We start from the raw sequence: 19,426 nt of genomic DNA, 5'->3' as shown, positions 1-19,426 counted from the left end.
ACAATATAAGAAGGTATTAGAAGAGAATATAATAGCTTAACTGTGTTCCCACACTCCCAAATTGGAAATATCAGTGTGAAAGCCTATAAAATGTAAATGAAATCTGTAGATTAATCTTAAAAGATAACGTTAGTGTTTTTATAGTATACAGTACATATAAAACAGACACACACTATATATATATATATATATATATATATATATATATATATATGTATGTGTGTGTGTGTATATATCAAGTGTGTCTATATATCACACCAAGTGTGGGAACCCTGGTTTAATCAATACACTATTGATATTTGACTCCTCTATTATGTAATACTGTTTTGATTGATGTTGATTCCTTTATTATTGAATTAGTCTATTTGAGCATGTGTGTGCATACATGTGGAAATGCTCAAAATATGTATCCCTTTTTCAAATTTTCTTTGTGACAAATAACAAATTTGTTAACAAATCAGGCAAGTTTTAGTGTTCATAATTTTAATAGTTTCCTTTACAGTTTGAATTGATGTCAACAATATCCTTGTCAGACAATATACATATTTAGAGTAAAAAAAAAAAATCAAAAGTAAATCAGTTATTTAATGCTGCACAATCTGTAGATAATAATGAAAAATATATTTAAATCTGTTCTGCAGTTTGCAATCCTAAACCACAGTCTTGAGTTTTAAATAAAGTCTATCTATCTCATTCTCTTGCTCCCCATACTAATTTGAGGCACTTATACACTGAAGAGGCGTTCTTTGTCATATTGAAGCCTGAAACAGATTGAACTAGAAAATAATGATATTTAAAAACAAATGAACCTTCCCTGGTTTCAACTCAGAACCTTTCAGTCTAGCAGCACTGGAGAAATGCTCTGAGTCAAACATGATCTATGGCCACTCTAAAGATCACAAGCACAGAGAGGTTGTCGGAACCCATTTCAAAAGGCAATATTCACCACTGTTTACAGCTTTAACTCCATAATAATGATGACATCTTTAAGAATGAATAAAAAAAATGAACAGCTTCACCACTTTTACAGCAGATATCACATTGCCAGTGGCTTAAATGTGAAGTGCATGGTGAATCAAATCAGATCTGCATTTGCTATTGAGCATTTAAACATTTAAACTAAATTACAACACAAAACATTTACACTTCCAATGGGATATAGATATATATTCTGTATCAGTAAAGAATATGACAGTATGGAATGGCACTGTTACACTTTTATGGCAACAAAGTCCCTATGAAAGTTTGGGATTAATAAGGAAATATTTTCCAAGATCCCCATCCTACTTTCTGAGGTGTGAACTCAGCTATCAACATACATTCTCCAATCAATATGTACACACACATGAGCACTCTTCACAAAGTGGTCAATCATATTCTCCATGTACTCTGCAGCTAGTCACTGCCTACTTGCATCAATAAAGAGAAAATATCACTTTATCTCCTATCACTATCAGTCATCACTTGTATTGCTGACTAGGGTCCAGCTTCATTCCATGAATCATGAAGGCAACACCATTGGGCCGAAACTTAAGGCAGCAAAACATTGTTTATAAACCCACACCCACCTATGTATCTTACCTCATCACTTTACAGTAGTTCATCTTAGGCCATGTCCAAAATATGAATAACATACAGACCGACATACAAGTCCTCGTCTATTGATTGTAAAACATTCGTCCATGTCTTTGAGGACAATGCTGACACTCTATCTGTAAGAGTGTGATCACGCTGATTTGTGTCATTTAAAACTGTTTGATAGTAGTGTGCATTTAATAGTTTGTAATTGGCATGATCGTGACAGTGAGGATACTGAAACGCAAGTACATTGTTTTCAACAAGTATCGGCCAGTTGATTGTGTTAGAAAGCCGTACTGGCCATACTGCCGGGTGCAAAAAGGCGGGACATCCCATCTTGTGAGGACTCAAGGTGTCGATGGGCCATCTTCCCCTCCTCACCTGCAATTAAAACAAATGAAATGGAAATAAGATACATTGTCCTCCTCCTTAAAATGACAATACCTTTTGACTAAATTGTTTTGGCATTTAATCGAAAAATCATGATCACATTATGTTCATAAATTGTTCACAAATTATGGCGCAAAACTTTACCTATTTTTAAAACTATAAGAATGTATTTTTCTGGACCGGGAATGAAATTCTGATAATTTCAATTTTTCCATGGCTCACCGTGGGACCACTTTTGGAACACATTATTTCACATTTGCAGCAGATCCATGCTTTCAGTTTCATTACTGATCTTTCCTTTACTAGTCCATTTTCTGTTGTTTAGTTCATTCACTGCTTACCTAGCACAAGTAGAGCTTGTTTGGCAGCATCCCTCACATCCTCTTTATCTGTCCGGCACAGATACACCAGCTGCTCAATGCTCTCTTTGGCCTGTGATGCACAAACACAGACAGACACTTTACTTAAAGTCCTCCACCAACACTGAGGTGTGATGCTGCATACAATGTGATTCCCACTCAAATCACTACAGCCAATCTAACCACCAGGTTCTTGAAGTTATGCAAGCATATATATAAACAGTGTAGGAAAAAAATGTATGTTGATTGAGTGGGACTGAGTTATTGAGGAGAAATGTTTAGCCATGCATGAACTGACCTTCAGACATGCGAGTGCTTTACATCCACACACTCGCGTCTCAACGCCTTCATCCTCCAGCAACTCTAGACAGCTCACCAGCGCCTGAGACAGAACAATAATGAGAGACACTGAGAGGATTCAATCTAAACCCTTTCTGAATAACAAAGCATTCAAACTTTTACTTTGCATTTAATAGTGATGATTAGGGATGCAAAAATATTAACATTCTGGCCAATACCAAAGCCCATTATTGTTTTCATGTTATGGGGGATAACTGATAAATGGTCAGTATTAAAATGACATATTATATATACTGTTTTGCCTAAAACATTAAATAAATAAAAAAATATAACACTAAAAACTAAAATATATCATTTTAAATGCTACTAGTGAATTTAGGCATCACAACATTATGTACAATGCAGTACAGTATGACATTTTTTTTTAAAGATTAAATTTTACAATGCAAAATTATTAGTGTTTTTTAAGATTAACTTTAAGTGAGCATTAGAAAATGTTATTTTAGTATCACTGATCTACTACTATAGTGTGTTTTACTTTTATGTTTTCTGTTTTCATTTTAATTTTAGTTCAAGTTTTAGTAATTTTGTTGTGTGTTTATGTAGTTTTAGTCATTTTAGTACTTAAACTATACAAAAGTGAGAAAAAAATGCCTTTGCAACTAGCTGAAATAAAATTTTATTTTATTATTATTATTTTATTATAATATTTTTATTATTTTATTTATTATAGTAATTAAAAAAACATATATGGTTTTAGTTAATGATAATCATTGCATTACATGACAGAAAATGTCATCTAAATTTAAAAATAGGGGAAATTTAGCATTTAGTGTGGAAAAGTTTGGAGACATTTTGCAGAATTAATGCTTCTCATTATCTTAAAAACCATGTGATCTCATAGCTTATACTTAAACTTGTGATATTGCTTTTGTAGGAAAGTATTTTGTTTTTAATTTGAGCCAATACGGTATTATTATGTTTTTAAAAAAAGTAAATATTCATCATAAACAAGTGGAGCATGGATAAATAACCGTGGATGTGCAAGTTCCTGAAGTTCATTTGACCTCCAAATCTGTTGAAATATTCACCTCCAAAAGCACAAACAGAGAGTTTTTGCAGGAGGATGGTTAAGCGCTCTTCTTACCCTCTCCCTGTGGCGGGTTTGGTCCGCTAGACTCCGCAACAGTGAACTGGCAGCACTGCACACTTTCCCCCTCGGGTCCCTCAGCAGCAGACTGACTGCCCGCAAGCCCTCCCTCTTCAGACTACACTCTGGAGGCTTCTTCAAAGATTTTACCAGAACATCTTGATCTCCAGACTGCAGGCACTGAACTAGCCACACTGCAGGAGAAGGAGAACGAAAGAGAGACGTGGATGAAACGGATACACTGCAGAGAAAACATGAGGCGGGGGAGGAGTGGAAAGATGCACAGAGAAACCACAATGACAGAGAGGTTGAATGGGGGTGTTGGGACTTGGGAGGGGTTGATACTACTCCAGATGCGTTGCAGATCACTCTTGCTAATGAATGTTATAGTCCATTAACACTTAAGGGCGCTCACAATTCACAACGATCAGCAGCAACACACAGCAGCGACAAAAACATTGCTCTTTTTCAACGAAAGATCTCAATTTGTAATAAACTTTCAGTGTACATTGGATTTTCCATTCAATCCCATTTCTGATCACCTTTTCTCTCTCTAGCATCCAGCAGTCACTCAATTCTTGTTACACTGACAGTTATTTTAATGCTGGAGGTCCCAAATGGCTGTAAAGTTGGTCAAATAAGGTGTTTTTGCTGCTGAATGACGTAACATCATTGGTGAGCTGTAAACTAGTTTTTAAAAAACTACCCCCTGGTTTTACAGACAAGGCTTCAGCTTAGTCTCAGACTAAAATGCATGTTTGAGCTGTTTTAACTGAAAGCAACTTGTACTGACACATCTTAAAATGTCATTGCCATTGTTTTGTCTCAAGTTGCACACCAGTAAAGTTTTTTTTCTAAGGCACATTTATTAAAGCTACTTAAATTTCCTTATTGAACTAAGGCCTAATCCTGGCTTAATATAAGCCCTGTCTGTGAAACCAGGCCCAAGTAAAATAAGATGTAATTCTATTTTGAAAACAAATCCGTTTTGCCACTAAAAATATATGATCTGGAGGGGAAATAGTTTGCATATTGTTTGTGATTTTTTTCTTACCCATTTGGCAAATACTGTTCTGTTTTTAAAGGACCATCTTTAAAATATATTGTTAGATTTATGCTTAATAATAGAACTCTAAATGCCAAAAATAAATAAATCTGGATTTGTCTGGATAAGTCTTATATGCTCACCAAGGCTGCATTTATTTGATCAAAAATACAGTAAAAACAGTAATATTGTGAAATACTATTACTAATTTTTTATTTATGCTTCATGCAGTGTGTAATATAGCTGTTTGTGAATGTAAAAGTCTGCAAAGTTTTAAAGTTCAAAGTCCACGACAAATAAAGTTATTCAGACCAACCACAGCGGAGTAAGCTGGCGGAAAGTAGGGGTTTAGAGAAACTAGGTAATGTGCAAAGTATTTTAAGAGAAAATTAAAGTGTTTTTTGACCTCCAAAAAAAAATACAGTAAAAACAGTAAAATTGTGAAATATCATTACTATTTAAAATAGCTGTTTTCTGTTTTAATATATTTTAAAATGTAAGTGATGCCATTTTCAGCATCACTACTCCAGTCTTCAGTGTCACACGATCATTCAGAAATCATTCTAATATGCTGATTTGGAGCTCAAGCAACATTTCTTATTATTATCAATGTTAAAATAAGATGTAATGCTTATATTTTTGTGGAATTTTTATTTTAAGATTCTTTGATGAATAGAAAGTTCAAAAGAGCAGCATTTATTTACTCTCACTTTTGATCAATTTAATGTGTCCTTGCTGAATAAAAGTATAATAAAAATAAAATTATATGTATTATTACAGTTTTTTTTACAATCACTTTGCTACTATTTTCAGAACCTTGATGTCATTTTTCAAAACTCTAGACACAAAACTCAAAACGGTTATCACTTGTAACACAGGCTGTCTAATATTCAAAACATTGCATTGTGCATTCACATCTTTAAAGAAATCTTGCACTTGCACAATCATTGGTTCAAAAAACAAATTTACTGTGAAATACCATTGAAACAGAACTATAGATCACCCACACACAAGCAACCGATACTTTCACTGTGTCATTGTTCGTACAATCATTAAATATAGAAAATAAACAAAATAGGTGAAACAAGTTTTCATTATGGTACTACAATTACAGTAAATACATCTCTGTAAAAGCACTGCAGTAGTAGAGAGAATACAGACATAGTGGAATCACTGAACAAAGTTTGTAATATATTGATGCAAAACACTACAGTACAATCACAACATAGGTTTATTGGAATCAAAGCAAAAATATAAAGTATTAGGTTACATCCATGGATATTGTTGTCTAATTGGTTCATGCTCCACGCTAATTGGTGACAATGAATCTCGTTATCTTGAAACTTTCATGATTTACTGTAAACATGGAAGATTGTGTGTCTGTTTCCATTCAACTATGCATTAAGAGTACTGCAACAGTTACTTATCATTTTGAGCAGTTGTATCAATTGATAGTTAGATCATTGTAAGGAAATGAATAGACACTCATTTGAAATGTAATGTGTGAATTACCTTTTGAAATAGTAGTACTTTGATGTTAAGTTGTGTCATATTGAACAGGTGATTTTTGTTGAATGAACAAATGATCTAAGTTTTATGTGTATTGTATCCAAGCAATTTAGAAAATGGTTAGAGTTTTGAAAAATGTGCATTTTGATCATTGGTTGTGAGTTTTGTGTCTAGAGTTGTGAAAAATGACATCAAGGTTATGAAAATTATTTAAAATGATCAATAATAAAAGTAAATTTACTATAGAAAAATCTAACTGACTCCAAACTTTTGTGGACTGTAGCACAAGATTCTCTGAAATCTTACATTTATTTGAGAAGCACAATTGTGTTTTTTTTTTTTTTTTAAGGATGTTTACATTTTTTTACTGGTCGATTTGTCGCTGCAAATTACTGTCCATGTACACAGGCCTTCATCTAGCCCTCAAATGTACCTTCTTCAGCCAGCTCAGGAATGTGTGTGTCCAAGTCATTCACTCCCTCTGCTTCCAGGTAGCTCCAAAACTGGAAGAGGGTGAGAGTCTCTTTGGACACGCATCCTGCACGCCTGGGCAGCTTCCTCTCCAGGATCCGCTCCAGCAGACGAAGAAACACTAACACACACACACATAAGTTCAGTGTAACAGAGCGTCAAAAGACAATCTGATTAGGCCTACTGCAATTTAGTCTACGGTCTCATCAGAAACAATGATCAGCAGGAGATTAAATACTTCCAGTAGATGCAATACAGGAAGTTATAGTTAAGGTTGTAATTTATCTTGATTAATGGATTGAACAGCGATTTCAATTTAGAAACCAATCAGCCAATAACTCATTTCCAGTGCTTGTTCATGCATTAATACACTACAGCCACACACATACCTGTGTCTGTGAAGCCGACTCCTCTCTCTGGGAGTCTGCTGGCGTAAGCATCGCTGAGCGCCTGTAAGAAGGCCTCTGTGGAGGTGCTGTACACACTGCAGCCATCCGTGCACTGCCGCCATAGCAACACAGCCCCTTGGCACTGATCTAACTGAGGAACAACTGCTCCGACAAACAAAGACAATGTCAGAAAAAGAGGAAAAAATACTGACAAATACGTGTAATAACATTCTGTTGTATAATGTAAGATCTGTGACACATGACAAACAATGTATGAACATTTGCACAGAAATAAGAGTACATAGTTGAGATACAAAGGAAGCACCAGAGAGAAAACTGAGGTAAAGTAGTAATATAACGGTTTAATTTAAAAACCGGCGAGACTCACCCTCCTCTGGTTGGATGACTCCGCCCCTTGAGTCCTTCACAACCCATCGTATGAGCTCGAGGACTCTCGCCTCCCTGAGAAGTCGGTCCAGAGCATACATCTCCCCACAGCGCAGAGGCCCGAATGTGCCTAACCTCTGTTTTCAAAAAACAAAACACAGAGTATGAATACAGACGCTCAGACACAGTGAAAACGTCTCTGGTTACTTACGTAACCTATGTTCTCTGAATAGGGAACGAGACAGTGAACCTATGAAAGAGAACACTTCAAACATAAAAATTCCCAGTGTTAACAGTAGTATTTTAATTATGTGCCAATTAATCTATTTAATCCCAATTAATCACACACACACCTACACATACACATTTAGACAAACACTCAAAATGTTAATTTAAGACTTTTTTAATTTAAACATCCTTTATAATTTTAGAAATTATTATTATTGAAGATTATTTATTCAAGAAGTGAATTCAAGAAGAACAATAATACTTCTGTGGGTTATAATGTATTTACACTTATGGTTAACACAACAGAAACAAAACAGAATTCTGCACACATGCCGATTATTCTCATATATGTGTAACCAAATGTCCATATGAAGTACAGTAACTGACCAGCAGCTGTGAGCTGCAGTTCTTCAGATGAACCAGCAGGGTGTGATCTAGAGCCGGGCAGCCCGTGCTTAGAGGACCGGAGGGAGTGTCCCAACATCGCGCCTCACAGCCCTCATCCTCTCCAGCGCTCTCCACAGCCGCTGGACGCTCCTCTGCGCTGTATCAGTCAAAACATACACAAGAACAAACACACGTCAAACAAGAGAAGAAAAATGGCAAAAAACATTTTCAGAAAAAGAGTAAAGAGACTGCACTGAACATAGATAAAGTTGTGCAGTCATTCTCTCAAACTAACGGTTGTCTTTTCAAGGCACTGGGTGGCAGTAGTGTCACATAACATTATAGAAGCAATGTATTTTGATGAAAAACCTTGGTTGAACTTGGTTTCTTTCTCTCTTTTTTTCTTTACTATAAAATACCCCTTGATAGCAGAAAGGTGAGACATTTCTTAAGTTCTGACCTGTCTGTCACACTCTGCCTCTCGCCATCCTCCTCCTCCTCTTCCTCCAAGTCTGATGTATTGAGGAAGTCAAAGCTTCCAAGAGCCGTCTCAACCGTCAAACTGACACTGGATGAGCGACTGCGACTTCGTACCTGCAGATACACACATTTGCAAACTATAAATCTAGTTAGTTTTATAAATAATTAAAAATGAAAAACTCTTCAACTCTAAAGTGTAAAATGTTTCTAAAGGTCATTAAAAACTACAATCAAATTATTATTATTAGTTAAAAGAAGCCCCAGATTTAAAAGGGGTAGTTCACCCAAAAATACAATTTTAGTCATCATTTGCTCAGTTGACGGCAGACATTGACTTCCATAGTATATTTTTCCTACAATGGAAGTCAATGGGCCAACATTCTTTAAGATATATATTTTTTTGTGTTAAAAAAGAAACTCATACAGGTTTGGTACAACTTGAGGGTGAGTAAGTAATGACACAATTTTCATTTTTGAGTGAACTATCCCTTTAAGGCCTAAAGTTCTAGGCTGAATTGTTGATAAGCTGATATTATTGTCAATTACCACAGTGAACATTCAAGCAAAACTCATGTTTACAGCAATGCATTTCCAATTGAAGTCTATTGGGGCAAGGCACTGCACAGGATTATGTTAAAAACACACTGTTTCTAAAATATAGCCAGATATTGTGAACATGAAGCTTGTATGATAGAAATCGCTAACTAACTTTGTCTGTGCAAGTTAGTAACATCCAATCTGCAAATTTTTTATGTTAAACTCTTAAAATCTCAAAATAGCTTGAGAAACATACTTCTATTGAAAGTGCAATTGTAGGTTTTTTTTGTTTTTTTACAAATCGAGGAGCAATTATATCTGTTAATCAACAACATGACAGTCGGTGTCAATAGAGCTTAACTTGTAAAACCTGGAACATTCATAAGGCCAATTCTGGAAAGAGACGCATTGTGTTTAGTCTATGACTAAGGTAAGATGTGCCGGGAAAACCTCCTCTGCAGACACAGGATGAAGCGGTTAACAGTAAAAGCAAGGGGCATGTCTTTGATGAACTCTATTGTTCTACAGATGAAGACCAAAGCCTCTGAACCCAAACCCGGATCTGAGACTTTGATGGTTATCGTGGCTCATGGATACAAGGAACACCCAAAGGCTTCTGGACCTGAAACATGAAGAATCTAACATCTCAGTCAGCCAGGAAGAGCTACACCCTAAGAGCCCATTCACACAGAAAGTTTTTTTCCAGTCCACTGCGCTACTTTTCCGCTGTTTTTCAATTCAAACGCACTAGACGGACTTGTTTAACAGTTGCGCACGTCTTTAGCAGCATCTCGTGCATGATGGAGCGCTCTAAAAACGCAGCGCTCAAGTTAAAATAAGTTCAACTTTTTTTAAAAACCCATTTCCAGACCTTGCATTTTTTTCTGCTCCACTGACCTGCATTTTGCGGTTTAACAGCAAAAAAATGTTCTGTGTGAATGACCCCTAAAATGGAAAGGACAAAGCAACTTTGTCTTCATTTTCAACCTCCTTGACCTTCTCCATCTCATAAAAGGTTTCAAATGTTGATCAATATAGCGATTTAGATATCTGTCGAAGATGCATTGTGATCGGATCTCAGAGTAATGTTAATGCAATCTAGCCATCATATCTGCATTCACAGGTCAACGTTACACAAAACAGCGCTCACTATTATGTAGCAGGTTTTTTTGCGTGACAATCAAGGGCGGAGTAGAACGCAGTAAGTTAGCTTTCGCACCTGAAAGTTGCACAGCCGTTTATTGTCTGTAAACGATGCGCAATTTTTCAACCACATCTGGCCCATATTTTGGACCCCTAAGTCTAACATTCAATGTATTATTATTTGAAACCTCCCCCTCATTTTATGAGATTTGAAATGCGTAGCCAAGAGATGGAAAATAGTCTTTAAAAGAAACCCCACCACTTCAAGTCGACATTTTCCATTATACACATTTGTTTTAAATATTGCATGGGAAACAGATATCCGAAAATGTACACAGATACAGAAGCCACTTGTTGCTGACAAGTGAAAATGCACCGTGTCCTGATTGGCTGATGATACGAACTGCTTGATCAGGCATGTTAATGCCAAATGTAAATGCAGTCTAAGTTTAAATAAATTAAATAATAATAAAAAAGTATTTATCATATTTTGTATATAACACTTTTTCAAACAACTTAAATACATGTTAGTGTACATATCATAAGCATTATTAAAATAATTAATATATTTTTGAAGATAAAAATTATCTATATAAAATAAAAAAATGAAGAATAAAAAATTTGGTTGCACTGCATTACTTGGTGGACAATTTCTTATTTAAAAAAACGGACTCCAAACCACAACAACAAACCCACAAACAGTAAAAAAGTTGCAGCACTCACTGTTAGCGCCTCCTCCAACAGCTTCAGCTCTTGCTCTAAGACCTGCAGTTCTGGGAACTGGCCTCTGTAGTCATCAAGCGAGGACAAAACGCCACTAAGGGCCTCTTCCACGTTGCTGTCTGCTGATTGTTCCTCCAAACCACCCATGGGTCTGGTGGCAACTAAAGAACCAGATTTCTCTGCCAGCAGGTCACCTGTTTGTGTCTTTGTGTGGTGTGGCTCATAAGAGGAACCAGTCCTAGGAACACCATTGTCCATCTGCTGGGACAAAGCAATAGCACTGGAGGAAGAGTCTTTGTCTCCACAGGTGGGACTAGACGTGAGCTCTGTAGCTTTTACAGCTGAGTCACAAGCTGTGGTTTCTGCAGGAGAGCGACTTTCTGAACAGTTCAGTGGCTCAGTGGGACAGGATGGCTCACTTGTGGAAGGATCAGGAATGGGACAGATCTCCTGAGTGTCTGGTACTACAAAACATGGTTCTGCTCGGTGGGGCATATCCATTGCAATGTCACTTACAAATACCGAAGAGACCTTTGAAGTTACTTCAGTGGCCTCCACAGATTCCACAGCCAGTCTGTCTATCGAAACACCATCTGCGCTGTTCTCGCTGATATGGCTAAGTGAGCGAGAATAGCTGGGGTGGCCATTGGGCACTTCCTGTTTTACAGGAGCCTCGGTGGTGACTGTTATGGAGGCTGCTGGCTTCTTCAGATCCTCCTCTTCTTCCTCCTCCTCCTCCTCTTCTTTCTGATTGGCCAGGCGGGTGGGAGTAGAGGTCGCTGATTCACGGGGTGCAAATGAGATTTCAATGGCAGGAGGAGCAGTTTGTACCTCAGGCTGTACTAAGTTCTTGTGTGCGTGACGCATTCCCAAGGAAAGCTGAGGACTGGAGGAATCATCTGAGGATTCAGAGGAGTTTGACCAAGCCGTTCCGTTCTCCATCTCTTCTTGCCTCCTCAACATATTCTAGTGGGGAAGAAAGAGATTATGAAGATGAAAACAAATGATTATGATAATTTAAATAAAGACCCTTTCACATGACTCGCGTTAATGTTTCTCAAAGTATCAAACTCTGGAGCAAAGCGTCAAGCTGGAACACAGTGCTCAAAGTTCAAATAATCGTAGCTTTCAGATATCTAAATACACTGAGTTGTAAAGACAATGCTGTACACACACAGCCGGTCAAAAGTTTGGGGTTGGAAAGATTTTTTAAATGTTTTTAAAAGACTGTCTGACAGTCTTTTATGACCAACACGGCTGCATTTATTTGATCAAAACTAGAGTAAAACTAATAATGTGAAATTACAATTTAAAATAACTTATCTATTTGAATATATTTTAAAATGTAATTCATTCCCGTGATGGCAAAGCTGAATTTTGAGCATCATTACTCCAGTCTTCAGTGTCACATGATCCTTCAGAAATCATTCTAATATGCTGATTTGGTGCTCAAGAAACTTTTCTTATTATTATCAATGTTGAAAAAGTTGTGCTGCTTAATGTTTTTGTGGAAGCGTAATAGTTTTCTCCATGATTCTTTGATGAATAGAAGTTTCAAAAGAAAATTATTTATTTTGGAATAGAAATCTTTTGTGACGTTATAAATGCCATTAATGTCAATTTTTTTTATCAATTTAATAAATCCTTGCTGAATTAAAACAGTTATTTCTAAAATCTTACTGACCCCAAACTTTTAAATAATCATGATGTTATACACTATAGATAATTCTATGCAAATAAATACTAAGCAGAAGAAAAATGAATGATCTTAATGGTCAATATAGCAGTCTTTCAGTTAAAGGCCTTAGTACACACAAATGCCTTACTGATACAGCATGCACATTACAAGTTAAATCTAAAAACAAATCTTTTAAGGACATAATTTGAGCAAAAAAATTGCAATGCATTCGGTATTACTCGTTACTGCAAATTTTTTATATTTTGTTGACAGTTTTCTTTCTAGATTTCGGTCTTTCCTTATTTAAGTGTGTGACTATTGCCTATAGAAAATAGTCTAGGGGCAAAGATGACCACAGAGTGAACTGACTTGTCTTAAAGAGACTTTATATGTAGTAAAATAGTAAAAATATTAAATAAATAAAAAGCCCTGAATGATGGAGTCATGTGAAAGTTCATATTCTACTATATGGTCCATAGTGAGACATTACGCTAAAATAACACATGACGACTGTGAGCAGACAGCAGGCTAGTTTGTGGAGGGAGAAGACAATACAACAGGATGATAGGAGTGTGTTCTTCGTCACTCAGCATTAGCGTGTATATTTGGACACGGGGGAGCTTCATTATAGTGGAGAGCAGACTGGCGTCAGGCCCAGTGAGCTAAAACACTCCCTGCTCCCTCTAATTAACTTCTGCTGTTGCTGCTCCCTGCCTCACTGGGCTAATGTGACCACCCTTCAAAACAATAACAGCATCAATGAATGCATTATTGACGGCTGTAGATGCTACTATTGTCACTCACAGTCAGACAGACAACGAATAACATGCACAAGGATCCAATTTGCTCTATTTAATTAAAGACAACTGACAGTAACTACAGGACACAGTGGAAATCATCACTACAACAACTATAATTTCATAGATAGATGGCAGATACTACTCATTACTAGAAGAACCATACAAACCTGTTTTAGCCACATCTAGGGATGTGCCTGAAGCCGAATACTGTGTTCGGAACGGAAATGACACATTCTACGAAGCCCCTAAAAGGGACATGGTGATGGGAAGAAATATGAGATGAAATATAAAAAATATATTTCAATGCTTTTGCGTCCTCTCGCAAACATATATTTCGATAATTATGTTGTATATAATTTGTGGGGATCAGGGAGCCGCTATCAATATGCGGGGTATTGAAATTGCTTTTGAATGCGCGCTCGCTTTTTACTTTCGCTTTCCAATTCGCGATCACTCATACTCTGTGTATGGGGAAGGATTGTACTGACCCCACATTTTACAAGTTCAGATATTTGTCAATGACACCCAGGATCTGTTGCGCACCAAATCCTCCGCCATCGTCCTGTCAGTCATCTCTCTCTTCACGTAATAAGTGAAATCTGATGTTGTGTAATGTAACCGACTTCAGCAGCAAGCCTAACCATGTCCCTTTAGGGGCTACGTAGAATGCGTAATTCATTTTCCATGCCTTTTGGGCTTCGGGCACATCCCTAGTCGCACCTTTTTAGCTAACTACCGACTACTAACTAAAGCTATACTACTAGCGCTACAGACCGACCACACTTACATGGCTGGAAAGCAGAGAGGTTCCCAGGCGGACCGAGGTGACGTCGCTGCACGAGCAGCTCTGAGTAAGTTTCTCTGTCAGAGTGTCTCTGAACACATCCAGTAAGGACCAGCGCTGTTGGGATATCATGCTCCCTGGGGCGGTCTGCATGCAGACAGCGGGAGAGCATGAGCATTTTGTGCAGGCTAAAGCTACATCACTTTTGGCCCAAGGTAATCTGACCCAGTAAACTATGAGTCTGGCCTAGCCAAACTTCTTCCATTTCATCTAACTCATCTGAGCTAATCTGAAATGGAGACATTATGTTACTGTGACCTCGTGAGATCAAGATGCTTCTGAGAAATGACTACTATTAAGTATGTGGAGCCTTAATTTAAATCTTAAGAGGGACTGGAGAAGTGTGAGACCTCCATTAGGAAGGGGAGAGAGAAGAATGGTATATTGACATTATGGTGGTATGCACTTAGAAGAAATGTTTTGTTTGAATCAATTGAGATCAAATGAATCTCCCTGGAGTATATCAGAAGCAAAGTAGATATACAGAGCAGTCCAAAAGTCTGCGGCCATCTTGAAAATATTGGGTGCAAAATTACAAATAAACTTGGAGAGGGTTCAATATAAATTGAAAGTATTAGGAAAATATAAATGAAAAAAAGTAAGATGTATAAGTCCCTGATCAAATATGCAAAGTTGTGACACTGATCATGTGATACTTTTGTTCAGGCAATCAGATGTTCTTGGTTCTACTGCAGCACAAGATGCTCTTTGGATTATTCTCAGATCAGTTTTTCAATTTTACTATTGTAAATGTATTATGTATTGTATTGTAAATAATACAATTAAATAAAACGTACAAATTACTGTAAATATTATAGTATTATAATAGATTTTAATTATTTTAAAGTGGTCATGAACTGCATTTTTTGTATGTTTCCTGAGGTGGACTTATAATGTTAGTATGATTTTCACATCAAACATTGTCAAAATGTTGAAATAAAAGGCCATTTTCAAGCACTCTGATTTGAATGACCTGTTGAAAGGGGTGTGTAAATGTAAATTCCCACTGCTATGATTGGCTAACATCTTTGCAAATAAGTATTACATGTGGAACTCTCAAGAAAACATTTACTACATTTTTTTACCATTACAGCTTTCGAGATTAACTAATCGTGAAAAGTTTTAATTATAGCATTAGCCGTTGAGCGCATGAATGCAGTGATTTTGTCATTGCAACAAGATTTCTTTCCTCACAAATGCTTTCATCAAAACTAACTAAGGCAAACAGGAGTTTTGGCAAGAGTCACTGATAAACTCGTGCTGTGTGATTCACAACTCCAGTGATTATAAGATTATAGGGATCTTTAATCGCTTTCTGTATATAATTTAATCACATTTTAAACAACAGAATATTTTTTATGCTACTAAGAGAAATGTGAAGTTGACCGTTTAGTCAGTGGCTTGATTTACTGACACATAAACAGCAATAAACGATTTTGAGACAATAAAGAACGTCTGACTGTACATGAATCATTACATATCAGAAATCACTGGTCACATATTAGGGATTAAAATTAACACGGTTACTTACTTGTTGTGGCATTACTGTTGCATCCGTATCTTACAGTAAAAGTCTGTCTGCAAAGGCAGTGCTGCAAATGCGACTGATTTACCAAAGAATGCAGTTCAGTGAAATGTACCAAACAAACAAATAATGCTCTACTGAGATATTCACAAAATAAATAACCACTTTCCTAGCATTGGGATCCTTTGGAAGGTAATGTTATTTTTAGCCCAGTGATCCTGTATCTCTCTTCTCATCTCACTAACGCAGCGGTGGGCGGGGCTGATTCTGCAGAGGCGGCCTTTCGTCTCACTATTACATTATAAAAATCCCAAACAAGTCGTTTTTGGAGCTTGGTTTCAATAAAAGCCGTTTTTTGACTAATGGGAAGTTTTGAGTTCTGAAACTTTTATAGTACAATGACCTACCTCTTATGTCAGAAAATCAAGGAAAATTAGATTTCTCAATTCATGACTCATTTAAATTATATTATTTATAATAAAATGTACTATTGTAGATTCAGGTTTTTTGTAAAAAAAAAAAAAAAAAAAAAAAAAAAAATTTACTGTAGGTTTCAGACATTTGGAACCTCATTGTGTATAATCAAGGGACAATGTAAATTTAATAGAATTGGACAAATGGACAGACTCACATAAAAGGCCTGCTCTCGTAGAGAGGGTGTGTCTGGAGGACTCTGGTTGTAAGTAGAAAAGCGTTTGTTGACAGTAGGAGCCTTGTTCACGGTGCTAGCTGAGGACGACTGGTCATCTTTGTCGAAAGGACTACAGAAGAAGGAGAATGTTTCATGACAACGGCATTTAAACTAGAATATTGATCGATTTTATCACCAATTTTCTTGCTAAAAATTCCGCTACGTGATCTGACAAAATTTTATGAGATGCCTCAAAGCTGTACTTACTTCCAGGTGACCTCAAGACTGAGTTTGATGGTGCCCAAGTCATTGATATCCACAGCTACTGTTTGGGGCAGGGCAGCAAACAGGTCCTTCGTCTCACATGAGACACTTCCCACCACCACGTGATTGGCCAGACTCTTCAGCTCTGTCACCTTCACATACATACAAGATGTTTATTTAGGAGGAAATTTCATCATCAGTTTTAATGACCAGTGCAATATGCAAAACGTTTTAGACTGTTGTTATTTTTCAACAAGACAATGCACCTGCCCAAATCGCAACGTTTGGGTCCGGATTAGAACCCTATAGGGAATATTTGGTCTCACATTAAACTCAAACTAACTGGGAGACATTTTTCAACTACTCGACTGTTTGAAGCTATTAACACTGAATGGAACAACACAGACTCTTCTTACTGTAAAAATCTGTCTGCAAGTCAGGAAAGGCTATTCCATGCTAAGTTGCTTTATCTACAGTATTTGTGCAATTCTTGCTAATTTCCTGACTAGTGATGTGATTAAAAAAGGTTAAGACCATTAAAAGACCACTAAAGCTTTTTAGCCTGGACAATTTTTATTTAAAAAAAAATTGCCCAGGAGTGTACATTTTACATCAGCTGCATTCTCTTCATTCTTTCCCTGGAGTCTCTCTGTTTTAATATCGCTGTCTTCTGTAAACTTCCTCTAACTCTATCCCGTACACGCAGTCTTCCTCTCTCTATCTATCCCGAAGTAATGTTCCCCTCCCCTCACATGCAGTTATGTGTCTTGGAACCATTGGGAGAGAAAAACAAGTCAAAGTCCAGCTGCAGTGCTGTTATGTGCATTAATGTCTCACAGATTGATGTGACAGTGGTGCACATGTGAATGTGACAGGAAGGAGAGACAGAGATTGATAGTATGTGTGAGAAAATAGAGGGAGGGATAAATAGCAGACAATATATGAGTGAATGTAACTTTATATTCATATAAAAAAATACCTTTATAGACAAAAACTCTGTGATGAGGGGGAGGAAGACCATGTCCTCACTGTCCCACACTTGCTTGCCATTGATTTCAATCCGACCCCGCAGCTTCCACCGCTGGCGACCGTACTTCATAAAGATCTGTGGAGGTATTTAAATAACAGCTTCATTCAGTCTGATTAACAATCAATCAAACTATTCAAATCATTTCTTAATCTGTATGTTATTGTTATTATTACATTGTAAGCAATTTCTAATGTAAACAAAATGCTGATTAAGAAATTAATCAGTCACAGTTTCAACCGCTGGCAACTGTACTTTATAAAGAACTGTGAATGAATTAAAATTACACCAATCAGTCTAACAATCAATTAACAAAGTATTAAAAATTATTTCTTGATATAATATTTATTATTATTATTATTATATTGCAACTTAACAAAAATACTTATAAAGAAATTATTTTAACAATAGCTGCATGTAAATCCTGTTTTAAGGATTTTTACTGGATTATTATGTATATTTTATTTTATTCTCTATATGTTTATAAATAAAATGTATAAAAATATATTATTATATATACTATTCCAGACTGCCAGGTTGCAAGATATTAAAGCTTATTTTCATAAAATAGAGCTTAAATTTACATTTTCTATCCCATTGGAAAATGCGTTTTTGTAATGTATTAAGAAAACATCTAACAAAACTTCAAACTTTTAAATAACTTTAAACAGATTATTTATTCATCCACGTGGAGAGGAGGAAAATCTTGACTTTTGTGTGTTTTTGCACAGTAAAGCAATGACCAGAGAAATAATAACAGATGGGCTGAATAAAAAAACAAGTCTCTACCACCCACTCTTTCATCCATTTCTAGATCTTCGAGTCAATTTCTTGTTCTTTTTCACACCACCTCCCTTCCTCTCACATCTCTGAGGGCTCTTGCTGAGCAAACTGTGCTGACTCACTGCATTGATTGGCTTGTCAGTCACTCTGAAGCTCTTGCATGCTAAACAGGTGGAGGTGGGGCAGACACATTAACATTCGTCCTTCTTTAATTATCCTCCGCCTCCCCAAATCTGTTCTTCACTGCACAGAGCAGATGCCGAGATCTGTCTCTGTCTGCCTATCTTGTAAGCAGTCGCTTAGCAGACGCTTTCATCCAAAGCTTGCTTAAGGGCACAATGTTAGTTATAGCTCATCGATTGCCTAGTGCAGTGTTCAGACCAGCCAGATCTTCAATCACCATTCACCACTATCTGTCATATCTGCCACTGGCAAAAGTACAAAGCAGATCACTGATGACATCAAGGCAGCTTTATGAGGACATGATGAATGTAAAGATAGAGGAAAGTCAACAATCTGGTTTACTTAAGTAATGTGACTTTAAAGGGTAAGGTGGGACTTTATTTTACCCAACAGAAACTGAATGAATCAGGAAAAGTGGGAATTCGAGACCTGAATGCAAGTTTGCAGTTAGTTGTGGAGCGGATTAACATTTTGACCCAGGTATCAAGCCATATTTTTCAGAGCTTCTACCTACTGCGAACCGAGATGACAATGCATCTCAATGTATCTCTCAATGTTTTTTTAATGCAATCTTTATTACATTAACTGGCCTTTTAATAAAATAATACTATGTGA

General features: G+C 36.6%; 1 protein-coding gene across 4 annotated transcripts in view; it reads right to left on the bottom strand.

The window, feature by feature from the left end:
• Positions 1-1,465: 1,465 nt before the first annotated feature.
• The window catches only part of ripor1 (RHO family interacting cell polarization regulator 1), an 81,509-nt gene continuing 63,548 nt past the window's right edge, over positions 1,466-19,426 (bottom strand). For 3 of the 4 annotated variants that reach the window (XM_056255116.1, XM_056255111.1, XM_056255108.1), the window contains exons 10-23: positions 17,798-17,923; positions 16,822-16,970; positions 16,555-16,684; positions 14,342-14,485; positions 11,077-12,042; positions 8,654-8,787; positions 8,194-8,350; positions 7,580-7,715; positions 7,192-7,353; positions 6,765-6,923; positions 3,775-3,971; positions 2,626-2,709; positions 2,310-2,400; positions 1,466-1,959 (exon numbers count right to left, since the gene is read on the bottom strand). In XM_056255116.1, the coding sequence (XP_056111091.1) occupies positions 1,862-1,959; positions 2,310-2,400; positions 2,626-2,709; positions 3,775-3,971; positions 6,765-6,923; positions 7,192-7,353; positions 7,580-7,715; positions 8,194-8,350; positions 8,654-8,787; positions 11,077-12,042; positions 14,342-14,485; positions 16,555-16,684; positions 16,822-16,970; positions 17,798-17,923 (2,733 nt within the window). In that variant the 3' untranslated portion in view covers positions 1,466-1,861. The remainder of the gene's footprint in view (positions 1,960-2,309; positions 2,401-2,625; positions 2,710-3,774; positions 3,972-6,764; positions 6,924-7,191; positions 7,354-7,579; positions 7,716-8,193; positions 8,351-8,653; positions 8,788-11,076; positions 12,043-14,341; positions 14,486-16,554; positions 16,685-16,821; positions 16,971-17,797; positions 17,924-19,426) is intronic. The other variant, XM_056255126.1, reaches the window with a different exon arrangement.

This window comes from Rhinichthys klamathensis, unplaced genomic scaffold, assembly GCF_029890125.1.
Source record: "Rhinichthys klamathensis goyatoka isolate OS25496 unplaced genomic scaffold, OSU_Roscu_1.1 h1tg000005l_1, whole genome shotgun sequence".
Lineage (NCBI taxonomy): Eukaryota > Metazoa > Chordata > Actinopteri > Cypriniformes > Leuciscidae > Rhinichthys > Rhinichthys klamathensis.
This window is presented reverse-complemented; position numbering and strand designations above follow the sequence as displayed.